The sequence below is a fragment of the Cotesia glomerata genome, linkage group LG9 (assembly GCF_020080835.1).
Source record: "Cotesia glomerata isolate CgM1 linkage group LG9, MPM_Cglom_v2.3, whole genome shotgun sequence".
Lineage (NCBI taxonomy): Eukaryota > Metazoa > Arthropoda > Insecta > Hymenoptera > Braconidae > Cotesia > Cotesia glomerata.
The window spans coordinates 13973763-13997837 of NC_058166.1; the positions used below are offsets into that span (position 1 = coordinate 13973763).

The 24075-nt window shown below is 30.0% G+C and overlaps 1 protein-coding gene and 1 long non-coding RNA gene across 4 annotated transcripts in view; one reads left to right on the forward strand and one right to left on the reverse strand.

The window, feature by feature from the left end:
- The window catches only part of LOC123271149, a 317780-nt gene that overhangs the window by 37667 nt on the left and 256038 nt on the right, over positions 1-24075 (reverse strand). The window lies entirely within an intron of this gene.
- Positions 5131-5763, forward strand: LOC123271148 (peritrophin-1-like). The gene is made up of 2 exons (XM_044737377.1): positions 5131-5155; positions 5295-5763. Exons 1-2 carry the CDS (start codon positions 5149-5151, stop codon positions 5618-5620), a joined length of 333 nt encoding a protein of 110 aa, XP_044593312.1. The 5' UTR covers positions 5131-5148; the 3' UTR covers positions 5621-5763.

Sequence of the window (24075 nt, forward strand, 5' to 3'; positions counted from 1 at the left end):
GAAGTTGAGTATAGCTTCACGTACGGTTGTAAGCTCAACAATGGGTATTGTATAGACGCCATAAGCAGGCACCGAATACGACAGCCCAGTACCCACAACGGCATTGTCAAAGTGTCAGGGTCTGCCTTGCTTTATTCGCCAAATCGTGTTCACTTAGCCTGGTCATCTCTTCCCGTCCTATCATAAATACCGTGTTATTCTAAGAACACAACAACTATATTCACTTCATTGTTATCGTCTTCATCATCATCATCATCATCATCGTCATCCATACAGTAAAAGCTTTTTGTCAAAAAATGTAGTGTTAAATATTTAACACTTTTGTGTCTTGGTTTAAGAGAATTAACATAAAAAAGTGTTAATTATTTGACATAAAACTTTTGATCTGATGACAAAAAATTTTTTACGGTGTAGGGGAGAAGGGGATCAATTAAACTACGGGGCAATTGAACCACTCGACTTAAAAAATTGAAAAAATGCTTCATGCTCTTAGAATTAGATTCTAATATGTTAAACTCGGATATTATCAAAATTTGAAATCATTGCGATTAATAAATTATGAAAAATTGAGATTTTTTTATTTTCAGGCATGTAAACTTTTTTTTCGGCTGATGATAAATTGTTTAATAATATTTCAATTTTTGAATCAATTGATAAAGTTTGAATTGTAGTAGTTCTATATACTTATACTTTATAATCCTCAACTTTTTTTATAGTGATATAATAGTTTATTTATTTATTATATACTATTAATTGTTATAAAATTATATGGGGTCATATAATTATATATATTATAAAATTATATGGGGTCATATAATTTCTCGGTCATGGAGCTTAGCTCCCTGTGACCATATTTCTTACATAAGTTACAAAGGTAGTTATAAGAAAAACACACTTACTTAATAGTAGTCAATGTAATAAACTAGTAATAATAATAGCAATCTTAAAGAAAAGTTATTAACAAAAATAACAATAGCAGTAGTAATAGTTATTACAGGACATTTTCAAACCTCATCATCAAACAGCATCTTTCAAATTTAACACTCACTCATGCTCATTAACTTGCTCCAAGCGTTGCAAGAAACGGAAACAAACATTGCGAAATTCCTCCAATGTGGCAGCTGATGTGACCTCAATTGGAAGCAAGTTCCAAAAATTACAGCCCGTTACAATAAACGAACGCTGATACGTCGTTGTTCTCGCAAAGGGCATTTTTAGCGTATCAGTCTTACTTAAATCTCGCCGCGTAGCAATTAATCAATTTGATTGTTTAGTTTGAGACTTGTACGATATTAGATTATAAATATAAACATGTATAGAAATTAATATTTAAAAGTATGTTTTTTTTTTTTTATATTATGCCATTTCACGGAGTAAAATCATTCCAACGTAAATCTTAATATCATTGGAAAGTCTGCAACAAGAATATTAATATTTAAGTTGTTAAAAATTTATCTAATTATACGGTGGATCCTATGTTAGAGTCTATTGATAGAAATCGAATGTTCATAGTGTTAAATATATTTTTAAAGATATAAGCTCATCCCGATGTTACACTCATCAAAAATCTTAATTTAAGTACCCACATCATTTTTTCATATATTTATATATATATTACATATATGTATATATGAAAAATATATCAAAATGCACGTGAGTACAAAAATGAAAAGTCTTGATGAGTATAACATCGGGATGAGCTTATATCTTTAAAAATATCAATAATTAAGAAATGACCTTGTATCTTGTGAACGATTGACATTTTTAAAGATATAAGCTCATCCCGATGTTAGACTCATCAAAACCTTTCATTTAAGTACCCACATCATTTTTCATATATTTATATATATATATATATATATATATATATATATATATATATATATATATATATATATATATATATATATATATATTACATATATGTATATATGAAAAATATATCAAAATGCACGTGAGTACTCAAATGAAAAGTCTTGATGAGTATAACATCGGGATGAGCTTATATCTTTAAAAATATCAATAATTAAGAAATGACCTTGTATCTTGTGAACGATTGACATTTTTAAAGATATAAGTTCATCCTGATGTTAGACTCATTAAAACCTTTCATTTAAGTATCCACATCGATTTTTCATATATTTTTTATATATACATATATATAATATATATAAATATATGAAAAAATGATGTGGGTACTCAAATGAAAGGTTTCGATGAGTGTAACATCGAGATGGGCTTATATCTTTAAAAACGTCAATAGTTAAAAAAGTACAATGCAATTTAACAAAAGTCATTATTTAAGAAAGCATAATTTTATTTATTTATAGTTTACAAGTCACGGCAATCACATATAGACTGCAAGGTTGCTAGTAATAGTTATTAAATTTTCAAAGTTATAAATAATAACACGGAATAGTGTAAAACAGCAAATTACACCGTGTTAAATTTACACGAGTGGAAATTTTACACTGACATTTCACACTTACACGGCGGTGTAAAAGTCCCTGGGTCCAACTTTACATCGAAATTTTTTACAGTGTACTATGAATAAAGTAAAAATCATTGTCATTATTTTTTACAGTTGTAAAAATGATTAATGAAAGTTATTGCTAAAAATATTTATGAAAAATAATAACTAGGAAAAATTGATATTATTTTAAGTTAAGTATTTGGTAAGAGAATTAAAGTACTCGCGGGTAATAACGTATGTCAGGTAATAAGTTCTAGTTAACAGATATTCATAAATGAAATAAAGCTATCCATAAACTTAGATATTAACAATTTTAAGGATATTTAATATAAAATATTTGAAATGTAGTAGAGTAATAAGGCCCAAGAGTTTAGCATAATTACTGAAATAATTAAGCTATAGTTAACATACTTTTAGTATTGGAGATGAATTATAATGCTAATTGTCAAAACAATACTCTGATTATTGATCTTAAATAGGGTAGGGCGGGGCTATTTGATCACTTTTTGGTTCGACCTTCTATAACTTTAAGACGATCTATCTGATTTAATCAAGTCATATACTGTTAGGTTCGTAATTTAGTCTTCTTCAAAAGGTCTAGCGACACAAAAACGGTCCGAGTCCAAATTTTCAAGTTATTCCCGGAAATTTTGAAGTTTTCGATTATTTATATGATGTCCCAAAATGCTCCCAAAATACTCTGGGTCCATTTTACATCGAAATTTTTTACAGTATATTTATTTTAATTAAAAATTTTTATCTACTCAATATTTTATTATTTTAAACTTTCTAAATTAAATATTAACTTTTTTTGATTATTTATTTTTAATTATTATTTTTTTTTTTTTTTATTTTTTTTATTTTTTTTTTTTTTTTTTATTGTTTTTCCAGATGTACAGTTATTTTAATAACTCTGTTACATTTTACAATTGTTTATACACTCAACCTGTATTTCCTGCTTTATTATCGAATTTCCTGCTTTTATTTTTGCGGCTGTGGTCCGACTTGTGCTTTCTGTACCGTATTTACCCTGCACCTTGCCTCTCAGGCTGTTGGAACAGAATCATGGGGAAACCACAGAGAAAACCCATGATAGTACAGTCGGAGCTGGGCTAAGTCTACAGTGATTGATAAGAAACTCTTTTTTATCGACCACTGAAGCATTAGGCCCTTCTCCTAGTGTACAGAGATCCCTCGCGCTAGCCAACGCTGACTAGAGCGGTCACTCATTCAAGTTGTTGCTTAAAATGGGTGATCGCTCAAGTCAGACGTGTGCCGCCCGGCTATCTCTGCCACGTTCAGAGGCTGGCAACGTAACGCACATATTTTTATCTATAATCACTGAAAAATATTGGTGCGTGCCGGGATCGAACCCGTGTCCCACTCTTTCGAAAAGCGGGCACCGAGCCGACTAGGCTATTGCCAACCTTATTTTTAATTATTAAACATAAAAAGTTTAATTATAAAAATTGTGTTAATTAAAATATTATCAACACTGGAAAATTTATAACACCGATTTAACACCGAAAAAAAAAAAAATTTGCACCGCGAACGGTGTTAGTGCTACACCGATTTCGGTGTTGAATTTAACATCGGAATTTTTAACACCGTACACCGTATGGACTTACACCGGTTTTTTTTTTTACAGTGGATGAAAACTGGAAAAATTACAGTTTCAGATTGTAATTATTACATATTTTATAAGAATTACATTGTAGAATGTAATATTTATATTACAAGCTCTGAATATTAAATTAAAAAATTGAATTTAGAAAAATGTTATTTCAAACTGTAATTTTTCTAGTTTTGATAACGACGGGACCGATTTTACATTTTATAATGTAATTTTTCGAGTTTTATTTTTTCCGTGAGTAGGAGAAAAATTCTAAAGACCTGTTTTTTTTTTTTTTTTTTGACGCAAAAAAAAAAGAAAACGTTTTGTCAGTTCGTCTAAACATTGGACGACAGTTGACTTTCGCGCGATGTGTTCTCCTCTCGTAACCCTTTCTTTTCACCATTTACACTTTTGTTGTAAGTTGCTTAGTTTTCAAGATATTTCGATTGCACAACTTGTCCCTACGATCAACTAGCCCCGCCCTACCCTACTAGAAATATTTACACTATATAGCAAACTATTTAATTATATTAAAATAAGTCTTTTATTATGCGACTATACTAAAATATTTCACAAAAAAAAAAAATACTTGAATAATTATTATCAAGAAAACTTATATTAAATTGGATGTTTCTGTATCTATCACAGTTATCCCACAGCTAGTTTGTATTGCCCGCGGGTCCTTGACTTGACAAACTACCTTAAAAGTTTTGAGTTCGAATCTCGCCGTTGGATATTTGTCCTTTTTTCTTTTATTTTTTTTATTTTAGAATTGTTTTCAAATGCAATTCGGGCTAAAATAAACACTCATTTTTTTATTCCAAGAATGAAAAAAATTTAATGACATGTAAAACTTTCCGATCGTTCGATAAGTTGATAAGTAAAATGAGCTCATTAAAAAAGACCAACGATAATTAAATTTATAAGAACAGATAACAATTGATGAACGATAAAGAAGAGAAAAATTGAGTATATAAATGACGGCTCGAGCTACGGAAAGTCATAAACAAACTTTGAGAATAACTCAGGAAAATTAGAAGAAGTGAAGTGACAAAAAAAAATGAAGGGTGAGTTTCTTCCAATTTATTGGTCACATTACTTATTTTTTATCGGAAAACTTATTGCTGCATTAGTTTAAAGCTTGAAACTTAAATTGGCGTAAAATGTTTAACTAACACTAACAGTTGGTGGTTTTTGTTTTTTCAGTGATAATTGCTGTATTTATTGTTGGATTGATCGGAACGGTAAATTGCCTGAACCGAAATCCGTTGATAAGAGCTCCGGAGGAAACTCCTAAACCAACTACTACAACTACTACTAGCTCAACCCCAAAGCCACTGGTTGACTGCGATGTTCAGCCCGATAACGAAGACGATGCAATCCTGTTGCCTAATCCCGTGAATTGCGAGAGTTACTACGTCTGCGTTGGATTAGATCCGATTTTAATGCCTTGCCCTGATGGTCTTCACTTCAATCCTAAATTGAAAGTCTGCGATTGGCCCGACGTTGCTAACTGCACTTCTCAGTTTTAATTGTTTCTCTTTGCTTAAGAGAGTTTAATGTTTGCTGGCGGTTATTCAGTTATGTTTTGCTTAATATTTACTATTTACTGTTTCTATTTACTATTTAAATGTATTTAACATTACCATGAGCAATAAAAACCCTTCAGAGTTAAGTTTTGTTTTTCAAAATTTCAAACTACCGCCATCTGTCATCATATCTGTGAATTTAATCAATAATCTGCGCTTCATCGCTTCGCGACTTCTGTAAAGCTTAACTTAGACGTTTATAGTTAAAATAATTTTTATTAATTTTTTTTGGGATCTTAAAAAGTGAATTAAGATAAAAAATGGGGAATTAAATGTATTAGTGCAGCAAAAAGTGACTAAAATAATTAATTTACATTTTTATTGACGGCCATTTTTCCTGAATTAGAAAAAAATTATAATTTTTTATTACCAAGTGTTTTTAAAATGAAAAAAAATTATTTGATTCAGTAAAAAATATTGTGTTTAAAAATTCACTCTTGCTTCGAGAAATTAAGTTTGAATCTATTAGAGAAATTCATAAACAAAATTAACAAAATAAAATTCAAATTGATTCAATAAATTTAGATAAAAAAAAAAAAATGACGTCGGGATTCGAACTCTGATCCCTCCGCGTGGAATACTAACGGTTTTCTCTCTACGCCACTGTAAAAGATTGAGGTAGCTCCTTTTTAAAAAGATTTTTTTTCGAAAATTTTCATAAAATGCTCTCTTTTCACCGGTGAGAAAATAAATTAAAAATTCAATTGCTACGTCCTTCAAAAATGTAATAGTATTTTTCAATGTCGACTTCAATTGCATTTTACTCTTATAATATTATCTTGATCTTGAAGATTTCGAATTTCTCTTCGCCAAGAAAACGAGTTTAAAGACAAGAAATTATTGAATCAAGAAAACTGGTTCTCTTGAAAATAAATTTGCTCTTGGATTAACAATATTTCTCTTGAACCATGTAATTTTTTTCGATGTGTTACAAACTGGTTAATAAAACTAAACCCTGAATTTTTTCTGCAGACTGTACAGAAGTATATGAAATAAAAAAGAATCAATTAACCAGAGTATTTTATTTAGAAACCAGTGAAAAAAAATTTAATTAAATTTTAGTGGAGTTGATTGTGAGGTTAGTTTTTTAAAAATAAATCAATGAACGATGGAGAAGTAAAGAGATATCAATAAATAATATATAACCCAGGAAAAGGAATATTTAATGAAAAAAAGACGGGAGCTTTGATGAAAAGAAATGAATGAACAGAACTGGATAAAATTTTATCAGAGAAGAGGCAACACTTAAATTGGTTATTTCGTTTGCCTCAATATTGCTGTACCTTGAGTCTTGCATTTGTTGCATTTGTTACATCGATACCGTCACACTTTTCACTCTCCTTCTTCTTCTGATTTCTCTTTTTCCCTCGTAAAGCCGCTTAATGTCACAGTCTTGGGGGCAAATGGAACGGGGGAAGAGAAAATAACGGCACCCCGTGAAAAACGTATCGAACTTGTTATCAAGGCGCAAGTCACTCACTTTTTTCAATTTTCTTCATTTCTTTTATTTTTCTAGTATCTTTTTTCGATTCCTTGTCTTTTCACTTGTCGCTCTCTTTCATCCTCACTCTTATTTTTTTATTTTTTTTTCGTTTTCCAATTTAATTCCGCCTTGCTCCATATAATACCAGATCTCTGTACTCGGTACTCTTATTTATCTTTTTTCACGTGAATCGTCTAGTCCGAGTGTTGCTCGCTAGCAGCAGTAACACGTGGAACATTTTTCGTCCGATGGGCAGCTGAACGAATACTCGGCGCTTTCTCAAAGTTAGATCCGATCGGAAAATGTTAATGGTATTTCATTTTGTGCCAAATTGAAAACTTATTGGAATTTACTCTTTATAAACCTACATATAAAAAATCTTTACTTACTTTTTATCATTCAAATACTTTTTAAGATTTTCTCAAAAGTATTACATATGTTTTTTATAGGAAGTATAAAATAGAAAAATCAAAAGTTTTTTGACTTTTCGCATTGAAAATTTTCAAAACTATTAAGAAAATTGTTTGTTTTAAAAAATTGTGTCAACATATTTTTTTTGCGTAAATATATGCGACATATATATTTTTCTATAGGGTAAAATTTTGACGTTTGATATTTATAAAATATTGAACAAATGGAAACTTATGTATAACTTTTGAATTTTTTGAGCAATTGACTTAACTAAGACCTTATAGGTTAGAACCACCGGTTGTGGACACCTTAGTGCTAGTTTTGGATATTTTGAAATTCAATCATACACAGAAAGAAAAATTTCTTGACTGGAGAACAAAATTCTTGGCTCAAGAAAATTTTCGGGTGCCTGAAGGAAGACCGAAGTTGTGTTGGCCGAAGTAAAAATTTTTCTTGAAATTATATTCTTGCTGGAAGTAATTTTTCCTTAATTCAAATTATCATAAATACTTGTTACAATAGATTTTTATATTTGATCAAGATTTTTAGATACTTTAGGAAAGCAACGCCACCTACTTTAACTGAGAAAAAAATTTTCTCACCTTGAGAAAATTTTTCTCTTGAATATTTGATACCCATTTTATATTATTTTAGCGTGCAATTATACATATTGGATGAAAAAAAATGATCCAATATTATTTGATCTTCCCATCTGATATATTAATCAATAAAAATATTAATGAAAATTTACTTTTATCGAGATATTTAATTTTTTGGAGCAAGAGAGAAATTTTCTCAAGATAAGAAAATTTACTTCTATCAAAAACTAAATTTTTTAGAGTAAGAGGTTGAATTTTCTCAAAACAAGAAAATTTTCTTGACTTAAATAAATTTTCTTGAATCAAGATACGTATTTCTTAAAGCAAGAGAATTAATTTTGTTGGAATAAGTGAAATTTCTTGTGTCAAAAAAAAATTTTTTTTTCACTCAAGAAAGTAATTAAGCAGAAAAATATTTTCTTGGCTCAAGAGAATCTTTTTTTCAGTGTAATACAGAAAATTGTAGTGTTAAATAACATTTTCATAGAATTTTTAAACGTTTACATTCATGCAAATAAAATTTATGATGTTATTACGCTTACAAATTATTTATACAGTAATTTAAACATCAAATGTCCAAAAACGATACCGCGTCAGCAAACGGTATCTCTACCCTATACACTTTCAGTGCTTAAAAAGCTGCGTTGAATGTCGTTAAGAAAATTAAAATCGAAGGACAGGTTTAAAAAATATCTTAGTTTAAAGATAATTTAAAAAGTGTTCTTTAGAAACAATTCTCAATCAAAAATATTTTTATTGGTAAAATTTTAAGTTCTTTGATCAACTAAAAAATTGCGGAAGTTTCAGGATAGTAAAGACAATCTTTCGGATATTTTTTCAGTATATAAAAACATAATATTTTTTATCAGAAGCTTAACATTTAGAAATTAAATGAAATTATCAAGAAAAAATTCCAATAGGTGAATAAAAGCTAACAATATTAATGAAAAAATTCGGTAAAAAAATGTTTATTGAAGAAAGAATGGGACTTGGTATTCTGGGCGAAAAATTAATAATCCGCGCCCTGTGATCACGTGCGATGTGTAATTAAATAAATTTATTAACCGTCAATAAATAGAGTTACATATGCGGAGAATTTTTTGGGCACTTGTTCTGACGGTAAAAAAATATTGAGGGCTAGTGTGTAACTATAGGACATTGTGAAGGCAATGAGCGAATCAGTCAAGCTTAAACTATTCCATATACCTGGGCAGCGGACACACAGAAACGTAGCCGTGGATAAATAGGTATAGGATTGTACATATAGAGATGTATATGACGTATATGGATGGATGTAGTACATGGGTAATGTAGAATAGACACACGGATAAACACACACAAACTTACTGGGAACATTGTCGAGACTCGAGACGCGTCCAACTCAGCGCGTAATGAACTTGTGAATATTTAGTGGAGTAATTGGCCACCACAGAGTAAAACGGCTACTCGACTAATTGGCATTCCCTATATGTACAGCCCGAAAAATCGTAAATGACAAAAACGTATAAGTCATATTATATATAGGTATATACAAATATACATATAGATGTTTTCAATTTCAATTTAATTAATTAATTTAACTAATTAATTTTAAATGGATGAGTTAATTGCTTTTTTGGTTTATTTTTCATTAAAACCTATTAGAAATATATGCGGAAAATAAAAAAAAATTGATTCAAGATAATATTTAAGAGAATATTACCAGAGTGGGATACGATCAAATTTAACATTCAAACACATAATTGCATTTAAAGGACATAACTATTGGATTTTCAATTCATTTTTTCAATGGTAAAGAGAGTGTATTTTATAGAAATTTTTTAAAAAAAAATTTTTCTAAAAAGAGCTACTTCAATTTTTTGCATTGGCGCAGAGAGAAAATCGTTAATTTGACAAGCAAGAGCTCAGGGTTCGAATCTCGTCGTCGGATTTATTTTTTAAGTTGATCTAAATTTTATTTTTCAATTTCAAAACTCTTTAAGGAGGTATTCTGGTCTAGAAGCATGACATTTCAGGTAATTTTTGAAGTGCCGTAAAAAAAAGGCAATCAATATTTTTACGATCCATTTCTTTATAAGTTATTTATTAACATTATAAGAATACAGAAAAAAATTAAAGAAGTTAAAAATTCAAAAAATTAGCAGCTGATGAAATGGAAGGGGGGGGGGGGTCTCAAAAAATTTGAACGTAACTATACCTACGATTCCAACCCTCCTAGCAATTGGAAACAAAAAAATAAAAAAGATTATTAATCTAGAGTAATGTCGCTATGTTTGGAACTACGGTCATCCCCAAATTTCAATTTTTACTATTTTTAAAAAATTCGAAAAAGTCAAAAATGTTTTTTTTTTTTTTTTTTTTTTTTTTTATTTCAGGCAGTCGTCATTTTGTGAAAAAATTTTTTTTCAACTTTTTTGTAGTTCCAATCATAGCGAAATTACTCTAGATTAATAATCTTTTTTATTTTTTTGTTTCCAATTGCTAGGAGGGTTGAAATCGTGGGTATATTCACGTGCCAATTTTTTGAGACCCCTCCACTTCATCAGCTGTTAATTTTTTGAATTTTCAACTTTTTTTATTTTTTCAATTTTTTCTGTATTTTTATAATATTAATAAATAACTTATAACAAAATGGATGGTAAAAGTATTGATTGCCTTTTTTTTACGGCACTTAGAAAATTACCTGAAATTTCATGCTTCTAGACCAGAATATCCCCTTAATATAAAAACCAAAAGTTTTTTTGATTCTATTCTTGAATTTCTCGAATTAATTGAAACCTTTTATTTCAAAATTTTTCTTCAACCAATTACTTCTTTTTTTTCAGCGTAAGCTTCCAAAGGAAGCAACCAAGTAGCTCAAAATGACTAATGAGTTATTAATAACCATCGATATGATTCGGTATCAGATATACTCAAGCGGAGATAAAATGAATCATCACGTGGGTGTTATCAAGACATTAATCGTCCGAAGTGGATCGCTTATTGACCGATAATCGGTTCGGTATCATATTATATGTTTACAGATATATATATATAAAGCGATGAAAGTTATTTTTAGAACTATCAATGCTAGCAAGTGGCTATTATTTATCCTCTATTGTACTTTATTGGGTATAATTAGCAATTATTAATAGCGGAGGGAAGCTGGAGCTGGAGAGACTTATAATAGAGGATCGAGCGATCGCGTATTGGTTCGGTTATCCTCGCAATGGATATGCTCTCAACGGGTGGCTCGGTGCGAACCTGGACGAGGCACTTGGTGAATTTATGTACCAAGAGCAGAGTAGATAGCAGGCAATATAAATGAGATTTTAAGTACTGAAGGCTGTAGGTAGACCCTGGTGATGCTGATGATTATTTTTTTTGCTATAGTTATCGTTATGTAGTGAAGCCTTTTTTGGTCGCGATCAGGGGGCCGATAAATTCCGATCGATGAGTTATGACCGAAATGCTCTCGTGATACATATTATATAATGTGGTATGTGTGTGTATGTGTGTGAGGGTGAGTATATACTGTGTAAATATTATATATATTTAATATTTTATATAAATACAGATAGGTGTGTGGAAAAAGGTATAAATAAAAGACGAGCGCAGTAAATTTGAAGAAGAACTGCTAAACGAAAATGCCAGTTGGCGAATGCTATCGCGGTTGTTCATCTAATGGAGAAATAATGGTTTTTTTTGACAACTAAGATTTGCTGATCCGACCGAACATTGTTCTAGTTTATTTATTGATCATCTGATAATACGGCAAGTGAAATATTGCTCCTGGGATCGACAGGTGAAATGTTCGAAAAACTATCGAGGCTATATTGGGGTTTTAAAAAATTTATTTTTTTGGATAAAAATAATGCGAGAATTTTTATTGAACGTTTATAATTATAGGAATTTATATATTAAAACTACGTAAACTTTTTTTAGCATTTAACTTGATGAAGTATTAAATTTTAAATTAAATTTTTTACGCAAAATTTTTGTCCTATTTGTTGAGAAATTTTGAAAGATTTTGTCTTTAAAAATTTGAATTTTATAAAAACAGATTATTCTGTCAAAATTTTTTATTGACCTTAAGGGAATATAAATTTAAAGGCTTTAATAATTCATTGCAGTGTTATAAATTTTATTATATTTTTAACAAAAGTATTTTCATCTTCTAGAACGTACAGAAAAATTACCCCGTATATTTTAGAAAACTTATAATTCAATAAAATAAATTTCAATTGCAATTTTGAAAAATATCACGATTGTATTTTCAATTTATTTTTTCAACGATGAAAAGAGTATATTTTACAGAAATTTTCTAAAAATATTTTTTTCAAGAAAGAGCTGCTTCAACTTTTTGCTGTAGCGTAGAAAGAAAACTGTTAGTGTAGTACGCGGGAAGTCAGGGTTCGAATCTCTTCGTCAGCTTTTTTTTTCCTAAAAATCTAAATTTTTTGAATCAATTTGAGTGTTATTTAATTTCTCGAATAAATTTAAGCTTAATATCTCGAATCAAGAATGAAACTTTCAACGAATATTTTTCTTGAATTAACTAGTTTTTTTTTCAGTGTTAAAACATGAACACAAGTAGTAATTGACTGTGAAACATTTTGCAAGTCCGTCTACCGTCTACTATACATAAAGTACTGTAGACTTGAGACTGGAGGCCGGAGACTCGAGAAGAGGTTCGTAAACTCGGCGCAACAGGGGTAGTCATTGCGGCTGAAAGAATAGATTCCGAATAAGGGTTACGTCCTGAGGGAAATCAGTGCGAGGCAGAGTGGGCCCACCCTCCATCACCCTAACTGCTCTGTATACTATATACTATATATTATACACCATACGCCATACAGTAAACTACGCTATACATCGGAGGATAAACCGAGGGAGACAGACGGCTAAGTTCTACACCAGATCCTCCTGCAAAGTTGCTTGTCAATAACTTAAATCTCAATCGTAACTTCCCTCCGTGCCCTTCCCTAGGAGACCCGACTCCTTTTCTTCCTCCCCTCATCGCCGCAGCTTGTTTTAACATCCTACGCATATTTCAACGTGTGTTTATCAAGATTACCGGTATATACAATTTTAAAACCCCGCAAAGACTTCTAAAGCATTCTGGAAAATTAAAAAATAAATTTTGATAAAAATGTGATAGAATTTATAAAAGTGCAATCTTGAATGATTAATGTATTTAGCCTTGAAATTTATATTTCCTTAGAGCTTCCAGCCTCTTAAATAAAAAGAAAAAAATATACCGACGACGGGACTTGAACCCTGATCTTTCGTATGCCAGCCCAACGCGTTTCTCTCTGCGCCACAGTAAAAAATTGAGGTAGCTCTATTTCAAAATTTTTTTTTTTCAGAAAATTTCTATAAAATACACTCTTCTTACCGGTGAGAAAATAAATTAGAAATTCAGTAGCAATGTCCTTTAAAAATGCAATTAAAATTTAGTTTATAAAAAAATAAAATTTTTAAATATACGGGTAGTATTTCTTTAAAAAATACGAAAATATTTAGAAAAGTGCATTTATAGTCCTGAATTATTAATGTCTTTAAATTTAAACTTCCTTAAGGTAGTTGTCATGATACAATATTGTCAAAAAATTAAAGATTATACGCGCTGCAAAAGTATATGAGCTTATAGCTAAGTAATCCATAATTTTTACGCAAGACTGTACCCTTGGAGACGCAACCCATACAATTGTTTTTGTCCGACTCTGTAGATATATACTTTTTCATAAATTGTTGAACTTTAATCCGTTATTTATAAATAATAAGACGGTCAAAAATTTTTTCTTATTTTTTTTTAAACTCACAACAAATACATTAAAAGACTGTCAGTTTTTTGAAAGTTTCTGACAGTTAGTTTTTTTTTATAACTAAGAAACTGGTACAGAACTGCAGAGATCGTATGCAATCAATGTTAAATATCCAATTTTTAATTGAATTCATCTCGGGTTATAGGTGGTCAATCGACTTGAAATTTTTAGAGTAATTGTATCATCATGTCCTTAATAAGTATACAAAAATTTAGAATTTTCTGACGGTAAGCCTTAACCACGACAACTACCTTAAATTTTTAATATTATCATTAGGTGACAAGACACAATGTAATTGTTCAATTATTAATATTTTTAAAGTTATAAGCTCATCCTGATGTTAACCTCATCAAGACCATTTATTTGAGTACTCACATGCATTTTTTACATATTTTATATATATGATATTTCTGATATTTGTAAAGTATATAAAATATATAATAAATTTATGTGGGTATTTAAATGAAAGGTATCGATAATGGTAACATCAGGATGAGCTTATATCTTTAAAAATATCATTAGGTGACAAGATACAGTGTAATTTCTTAATTCTAGATATTTTTGAAGATATAAAGAGAATTCATCTCGGGTTATAGGTGGTTAATCGACTTCAAATTTTAAGGGTAATTGTATCATCATATCCTTAATAAGTATACAAAAATCTAGAATTTTCTGACGGTATGCCTTAACCACGACAACGGCCTTAAGGCCAACAACAAATTGCACGCCTCATAGCGCGAAGCGCGTGAAGTAGTGCTTTATACTCGACTCGTCAAGGTCAAGCAATTTGTGAAATTTAAATGCCTCTATCACAACCATATTACATTTATACAATGATATAAGTAGATGTACACCGAAAAAACACGTAAATTAAACCATCTTTCACTTTCTAAAATCATTTCATGTTATTATTTTGAAAAAAAAAAAACGGTTTGAAAAAAATTTTACGTGGACGTCCGGATGTCACGCTATTTTGGATGTACCAATGATTACTCCCGAACAAATTGATATTTCAAGACCGGACCTTTTTTATTAGTTTAAGAATTTGATGAACTGGGTCTGTATTTCATATCAGTGGCCTAGTTTACGTATTTTTTTTTTTTAATTGAATTTTTATTAAAATTCACTACGATACAACCGTACAAAGCCAAACTTTTCTGATTTGTCACGTGAAAACTATAGCGCCACTTGATCAAGCTAGATTTTTTTAGACTGCGTGCGCATATGACAAGAAAAAAGGGCGCCGATGTTTAAAAAAAAATTAAAAAATACCCTGTAAGAAATTACTTAATTATAATTTTTTTTTTTTTTAATTAATTACACAATTAATTTTTTTCTTAAAAAATGAATGAGCGTTATGAGGCGTGCGCTTTTGGATTTTCCACACTTTTTTCCTGTTTTATCAACAATGACGTAATATTAAAGTCAAGATAATTTTTTTTATTTCAACCTCGACTTATCCAATTTTTTGAGAAATTTCCGGTTGACCAGACAAAATCCTGAATAAATGAGTAAACAGTAAAAGTAGCGAAAATAAATAAAGCCTTAAGATGACAATAAACCATAGAGGCATTAGTGTGTCAATGTTTGTATTTATACGAGGGAAATATTGTTGAATGGCAGTGGATAGTGCTAGACATAGTAATTAACCAGAACACATTGCTCCCCTGGGACAGAGCCGCGTTGGCAAAGCATGAGAAGTGAAGCTACAACTAAACTGGATAGTACACGACTACCAACAACTGGAAACTGCACCCACGGTTCCAGGCATTTGTAGCACATATATAGATATAGATGTGAATGTAGAGGAAAATTACACATTGAAGCTCCACTGTAGTAGATAGACTGTACTATACACTGCAGCAGCCAGCAGACAACAACATTGCAGTAGTACTGTAGTGCATATGGGATTCCCGCCACGGATCGGCTGCACTGCTAAATGTGCCCCCGGAGCGCTCATACTTCATTTGTGCTGATTATGTCTAAGTACTAAATGCACATACATGTGTACAGATACAGATACAGATATATGCCGATATTGTTCAGATATTCATATCTGTGTGTGCATATTATAATAATAGCACTGTAATTATTACCTGTACTATCATACGGGAATGTGTAAGTGTGTCTGTGCAGATAGTTGTAATATATACGTTGGTAGATACATAAATCGGCAATCTCTCTGCTGTCTCACTAGTTATACAGAGTGCATTATAGGTACACTCGATCACAACACAATACAATGCCACAGACTTACGATAAATCTAAAATAGAACGATTATCTCTCCGTATATTCTCTGGGCGATTTTCAGGCCTCGTTTGTTATTTTATTGTTTCTGTTATTTATTCCTCTAAATCTTTTAATGCTAAATTATTTTTAATTGCCAACGATATGTATTGCTTTTTCAAGGACAATTGATTCAAGAATTTATTAGGTGCTTCTTTTGCTTCTATTCGTCATATATTTTTGAATGGATGTTGTGTTTATCTGAGCGAATGTATTATCTGAACTAAGTATATAAATCTGCAGTTTTTTATCTTTATACCTAATTTAGACGAAATTTTTTATGTAAACAGAAAAAACTCAGATTTTATAAATAAGCTTACTATAGATTTAAATTTAATTGAACATAGGGGCTGATAATTTATTTATTTTGTGAATATCGCGAATGAATTTTAAATTTATTTTTTTACTGATGAAACGAGTGAAAAAAATTTTTCAATAATGGACTACTGCAATTTTTTGCAGTGGCGTAGAAGAAAAACTATTAGTCTGGCACGTGGGAAAACAGGGTTCGAATCCTAGAGACAATATTTTTTTTCTCGAAATTGAAGTATTTACAGATTTGTGTGGATTAATTATTTTTCGAAAATATAAGACCTCGTTTTTGATAATATTAGAATAAAAATAAAATAAACATAAGGATAAAATATTTTGCAACTGATGGAAAAAATAAAAATGAGTTATTTTTTGAATTCCAGTTCAACTTAACTATTACTAATATCACAGTTTAAAAATATAAAAATTTTTTTACTATTTTAATATACGCAATACTTATTTTTACCAATTGGACAAATTCTGCTAGCTCTATAAATTTACGATTTAAATTTCTCGAAAAAAAAATCAAAACTAAAAATTTTTAGGATTACTTGAGTATCAATGTCTTATTCATTTCATTTTTTAAATTTTTATTTTTATATATGTATACATAATTTTTTCTATTCATTGTATCTCAGATTACTCAATCACATCTTTTCAATATTTGTCTGAGGAAATGGAAGACTTATCCCTATTTCCTCTCGCCGCTCAGCTCAACTCCTCCTCTCACAGTTGGGATATCACGCGTAGCGATTTCCTTAGACCTTTTCATCTGATTTGAATGAAACTTAAACTGGGAATTTATTTTTCGGATGACGATATAGGGTATGATTGTATTGCTCGGGATAAACCGGTAAGGAGATTTTCAGCCAAGGATATTTTAATTATTTTTTCGACTACCGAAAGACGTTTGTCTAGCCATTTCTTAATTTTTTTTTTTTAAGAATGAAGAAAGAAAATTCTCTACAGAGGAAATTCGGCGCTTGCTGTAACGAGTGAGGTATTTAATATGCAAATAAACCCGATCCGAGTCAACCGAGGAAATTATTGAATTTTTTGGATAACCACCAAGTTACTTGGCAACTTTTCAACTGGAATTTTTATCAACTAAAAAATGGCTTTCTATTTATTGCATTACAAATATACTTTTTTCGATAAATTACATGTCTGGATGCAGAAGCTATCAGTACTTAAGATGCGATACAAGTCCAACTTTTTTTTGGATAATTGAAAAAAATTAACTAAAAAAATTTTACTAAAGATTAAAAAACTAGAAATATTTTAAATTCAAAAATTCTTAAAAATTTTTTCTGCTGAAATTGTATTCATCTTTTTAAAATTTTTTCTTTATAAATTTAATCAATTATTTTTTTTTAGTGTACAAATTAATTAGTAAAAAGAAAAAAAGGGTAAAAGTCAAGGAGGTATTTATAAAATAAATATTAAAATTAAAATTACGTTGACAAATAAAGGACGCGACGTTGTCTTTTTGGGTGAAGGAAGAGCCGAGGAAGAAAAGTGAAAAGCGTTGAATGTGCTCACGGACTAAAAGGGTTTAATCTCCCACAAATTTAAAGCAAAAGAGTGACAGGGTCTTTAAAAATAAAAATAAATGGTCCTAACACGATCAATCGTGGCAACTCGCTACCCGTCAGCGCTTTTAATAATTTTTCTCTGAAACAATTAGCTGGTTAATTTGTCACAGGTAAGTTTCATTAAGTTTTTCCACTTAGCCGTGACATGATAAATATACAGCTACCACCTAGCTGTGTACCTCAATAAAATAATCTCGCCTTATATTATGTTTTCTATATTCTATACTCTATAACCAGACTTTTATTAATTTTCTTTATCCATGAAAAAAATTTTCTGATCTAGCTACATGTGGCTTGATCATCTTTTGCTATATTAAGCTATATATGGGCATGAGAAAATAATTTATCAATTTTTATAGAAATGGATACGTCAATTTCCGTGAAAGAATTTTCATATAAGACCTAATCTGGTAATATGTATATCTTGATAAGGTCATATATGGCCTAATATTGTCTGAACTGGCCTTGATATGACCATGTATGACCTGATTTGGTCATATATGACACAATATGACTCTGCGTGGTCTAATACGACATGACATGGTCCAAAATGATCATATATAACCTTAAATGCCATATATGATCTGAACTGACTTTGATATAGCCATATATGACCTAATCTGGCTTTGACATGACCATGTATGATCTGATTTGGTCATATATGACGTAATATGACTGCATGGTCTAATACGACATGATATGGTCCAAAATGGTCATATATAACCTATAAATGCCATATCGACGGTCTAATTAGCAATTGGTCTAACTCCTTATTCTTTAGAGGGTGATTTTTAAACATTTTGATGTAGCAATAGTCCAATTATAAATTATTTGAATGATCCAAACCAAAATATCATACACGGAAAAAAAAATTTCGTTCTGGTAACCTAACTGTAGAGTTACCACAACTATACACAGTTTACTATCCGTTGTAGAGTTACAGTAACATAATGTTATTTAGTTCTGATAACTCAATGTTGTTGAGCTCTCAGAGCTCTACGGGGTTGTTCTCAGAGCCAAACGGTATAGTTGGGAGCGCCCTACGTTGCGCACTAGTGGAGTGCGCTGACATATTTCAAAACCTTCTAAAATGACAAACAGAATTATTTTGTTACTCATCCATATTATTAAAAATATATGACAATTAAGTTTTCAGTTTATTTATTTAAAGAAATAGGTTTTTTTTTTTTGTCAAATTGAATTTCGTTAGAACAGTTTTGTATTTGTGGTTTTTCAAGGTTCATTTGCAGTGACTGTTAATTAAATTTATTAGTTGAATATATTGTGATAAGTAATAAGTTATCGGAATACATTCAAAAGACCCCATTTAACACAAAATAAAATTTGTTTTCATTTATTTATATTTTCTTGTGCATATACGGTAGTGATTTTATGTCCAATATTTATTAATATAATCAAGAAAATAAGATAATTTTGTGACGACCATATTTTTATTTTACAAATAATTTTTATTTGTAATATAAGTTCTATTATTATTTTATTTCTATTATAATACTATTCTTATTTGTCATATACAATTATTGTTGGCAATATAAATTCGTTCTGTCGCATTTATTTATTAAATTATCAATGCTAAATCGTAAAAAAAATTATTAATCAGACTGCCAAAAATTTGTTATAGTCTCAGAACGATCCTGTAGAGTTGTGAGAGGTAAATAACGTTTAGCTCTCAGAGCTCAACGATGTAGAGTTGCAGGAGCCAAACGGTATTGTTAGCATAAGAAAACGTTAACCTACTGGAACTTTTTACAACTAACTAACTACTATAGAGTTCCTATAGCAAAATTTTTTTCTCCGTGTACCTCTATTAGATATTAATGATATTAAATGGATTTTTAAGTGATAGAAAATCTTGAAGTAATTGTTTTTTCGTATAAATGGAAGATTTTCTAAAATGGAGTTAGACAATTTGCTAATTAGAACGTCGATATGTGATCTAAACTGACTTTGACATGGCCATATATGACCTGATCTGGCTTTGATATGACTATGTATGACCTGATTTGGTCATACATGACATAATATGACTCTGCATGGTCTAATACGACGTGATATGATCGAAAATAGTAATATATATTCTTAAATGCCATATATGATCTGACTTTGATATGGCCATATATGACCTGATATAGCCCAATATGGTAATGTATGACCTGATACGACTATATGTGGCGTGATATGGTTTAGCATAGCCATAATATATTATGTTGTAATCCGGTTATATACGGCCAAATATGGCTGATTTCCATATCAGACTACATATACTCAGATTAAAAAAATTTCCAACCTGCATGTTTTACCTTTTATCCTTTACATTTTAAAAAACTATTTTTTCGCGGTTAGGATCTCTGATTCCCCGATATTTTAATACATCGAAACCTTCGTACCCTTCACTGAGGTTGTTCATTCATCAGACAAATTAGCTGGCGGCTTATCTTTGTAGTTTCGCGATTCAAAGCGCGTTTCACCGTCTGTTTTAAATTCACAATGGCAGAACTTTAAAACATTTTTATTCTTTTCATCCTTGTAATTATTTTTTTTCCGGCTTTCAAAATTTATTTACTTTTAAATTATAAATTAACTCACCAAATTTATCCACCTCAAATTATTTTCACTTTTCTTCTTTTATTTTACGCCGTGTAATATAAGCACCGATTTAATTTTTTTGATACCCTGTAATTATAAAAAATAATTTTATTAATAACTAAACGCTTATATTTCACATCGGATTTAAGTACAGTTGTCTGTGTCACTGATGAAATAATGGTCTATTTTGAATGCACGTGCTGTTACTGAATCCTTCCACTTTTCTCTCAATCCCCTACTGTTACTTCCACCTCACTCCGGTGTCTCTCTTTATTTTACCCCTTACAAACTTCTCCCTTCCCCTTCTCTACTCCTATAGGATTTCTGTCTCTTTTCCTCCGCAGCCTTTACTTTACTTGGCTTTATTCCTACTAGCAGTATTTCCATGACATTTTCCGCAATTAATATTTATGTCGAGTGGGTTCTTATCCGGTACGTGCTCCAATGGCTTGATTCAAAATTATGTGAATTTGACTAACCAACTACGTAAACGCATACGTCGCTGCGTTTATAAATTTCCTTTCCAATATATAGACGATATTATCCTCCAAAAATAAAAATTCTTTTTTATTTTATTAATGTCAAAAAGTCAAAATAAAATTATTTCGCGGAAATTCAAATACTTGAATTTATAATTAAAGGTCTTTAATTTTTGTTCCAAGGTTAAAATTTCAATTGAATGTAAATAAGTGTATGTAAATGTGTGAGTATGAATGCGTGTAGTAGTGACGGCGTAACGAGGATCCGAGTCTTACAGCTTACTTTTCCTCATTTGCGAGTTGAGGGTGAATAAGACTATCTTACTGTGCATCAAAATTATTTTGTATAATTATATTCATTTGGCAACGATACTCTTGGGGTTAGAAATTGAAATTGTCGTGGTTTTGTTTCAAGGATAAGTTTTGTCTTCTCTTGTGTGGGAAAAAAAATTCTACTATTGAATTTTATAAAATTACTGACGATAAATTATCTTTTAAGATTTCTTTTTCATACCTAGGGAAAAATTTTTTTAATATGGCTATAAGGTAAAAGCCCCAATAGATGATCACGTACCAGTATATGATCACTCCATGTATTTGTATATCTATATTCATAAATATAGGTATACAAATACATGGAGTGATCATATACTGGTACATGATCATCTATTGGGGCTTTTACCTTAGGGAGAAAATTTCTTCACAGAAACAGTCGTAATAATAATAATTTTTTATTTAACTGAGAATTTTTATTTTTAAATTTAAACACGTTGTTTCTCAAGATTTTTTTGCAATTTTGACTAAAATATTAAAGATACGACAAAATTGATAAGGTCTATTCGTTAAGAATCAAATTTTCTAAAATAAAGATTTGTCATAATTTTTTCGATTTTTTTATATTTAACTCAAATTTTTAATTTTTAAATTTAAACACTTGATTTTTTGATTCCTTAAAGATTTTTTGGAAATTGTTGCCAAAATTTCAAAAATATAGTCAAATTGATAATGACCTTTTTTTATAGAGAATCAAATTTTCTACAAAAAAAAAATCTTTTATAATTTGTTCGTATTCTTGAAATAAAATCCAAATTTTTTATTTTTAAATTCGAACATTGGATTTCTTGGTTCCTTAAAGCTTTTTTTAGAAATTGTTACCAAAATTTCAATAATATCGTAAAATTGATAAGAATTTTTTTTTGTAGAGGGTCAAATTTTCTACAAAAAAGATCTTTTATAATTTGTTCGTATTTCTTATATATAATCCAAATTTTTAGTAGATTTCATAGAAATCTATTGCATTGGTTCTTATGACGGAACGTTTGAAAAATTTTGATATATTTCGACTGTTCATCAAACTGATTCAGAAAATACATATGGTTCAAAAGTTTATATATGTATGTATTTACTCCACCAAACTCAGCATACTTCTTCTACAGATAAATACCGAAGTCAAGTTCAAAGATGAGTTCAATCGGTCAAGTAATTTAGAAATGTCAGGATTTCAAAATTTTCAAAATCTTAAAAATTCATATTTCTTCACTTTTTTACTTGAATAACTTTTGAATGGGATAACTTATTGAATCTCTGTAAATTGCATCTGAAAGTTCTTTAAATAAGTTTCAATTTGAGTACTATATCATATCGAGGGTTTTCTAACGCAACCACGTATCTCGATTTTTAAAGATAAAAAGGTTCAACTAAAAAATTAATAATTAACTAGCTGTTACCCGTCTGCTCCGCTGGGCGTTTATAGAGTTGTATTTGTAGATTTAAACTTGAAATTTAATTGGAGTGTTGTATTGACTTACAGAGATTACGAATTTCTTCGAATTGGCATTTACCTTCTATCCATTTGATCATTCTAGCTAATATTTATTGTAACTTTTAATGTGCAATTAATATAACATTCCCGTGGCTTTCTTCAAAAAATGAATAATAATTGACACGAAGAAAAAAATTTGAAATGAGCATTAAAAGTTTCAGTTAAAGTTATTGTAGGTCTCATAAGTGAAATTGAAATCTGCCGAGCTCAAAGTGCAGCGAATTTTGCTGTTAATTAAAATTTCCTCCGTAATAAGAACAATTCATCGGTTAGTGATCAGCAAAAATAAAATGTATGTTAATCTTTTAGTCCGTTGACTGAATAGCTACATGTAAAGTAAAATTTTGGAAACGTTATAATGACTTTTTAGCCGCTGCCAAAGAGACGATTGTTGTAAGAAAATATAATTATTAAGAAAGAAAAATATTTAAATCGGTTGACCTTGGAGGGCATACCTGTGATTTCCTGTTTCTCTTGAGATTCTATCAAATTTTATATCTGTAGGAACAATGTGAATTTTTTGACAATCATCACTCCCGCACTCTTATGTAGGGGAGGAATTTCGTAAGATCCTATTCGAGATGATTTCTACATTATAAACAAAAGGTTCCAACAAAAGTTCGAGGCCATAGAAACTATTGTTTAAAAATAAGAGATTTTCATTGTTAACGCACTCGCAATCGCTTTTGGATTGGAATTCGAGAAAATCTATTCTTAGCTTAACTTGACATCATACACAAAGATTCCCACCAAATTTGGAGTCTGTAGAAGTTATAATTATTAAATTAAAATTGTAGATTTTAAAACCCAGCCCCGCAATCCCTATCAGGAGTAGAATTTGTTAAAATCCATTTTGAGATGATCTCTTCATTAGAAATGAAAGATTCCTACCAAATTTATAGTTTTTAGAAGCTATATTTTGGAAATTAAGATTTTTTATTGTCAACACTCACTCCCGCGATCTTCATTGGAGGTGATTCGTTGTAAAATCCGCTC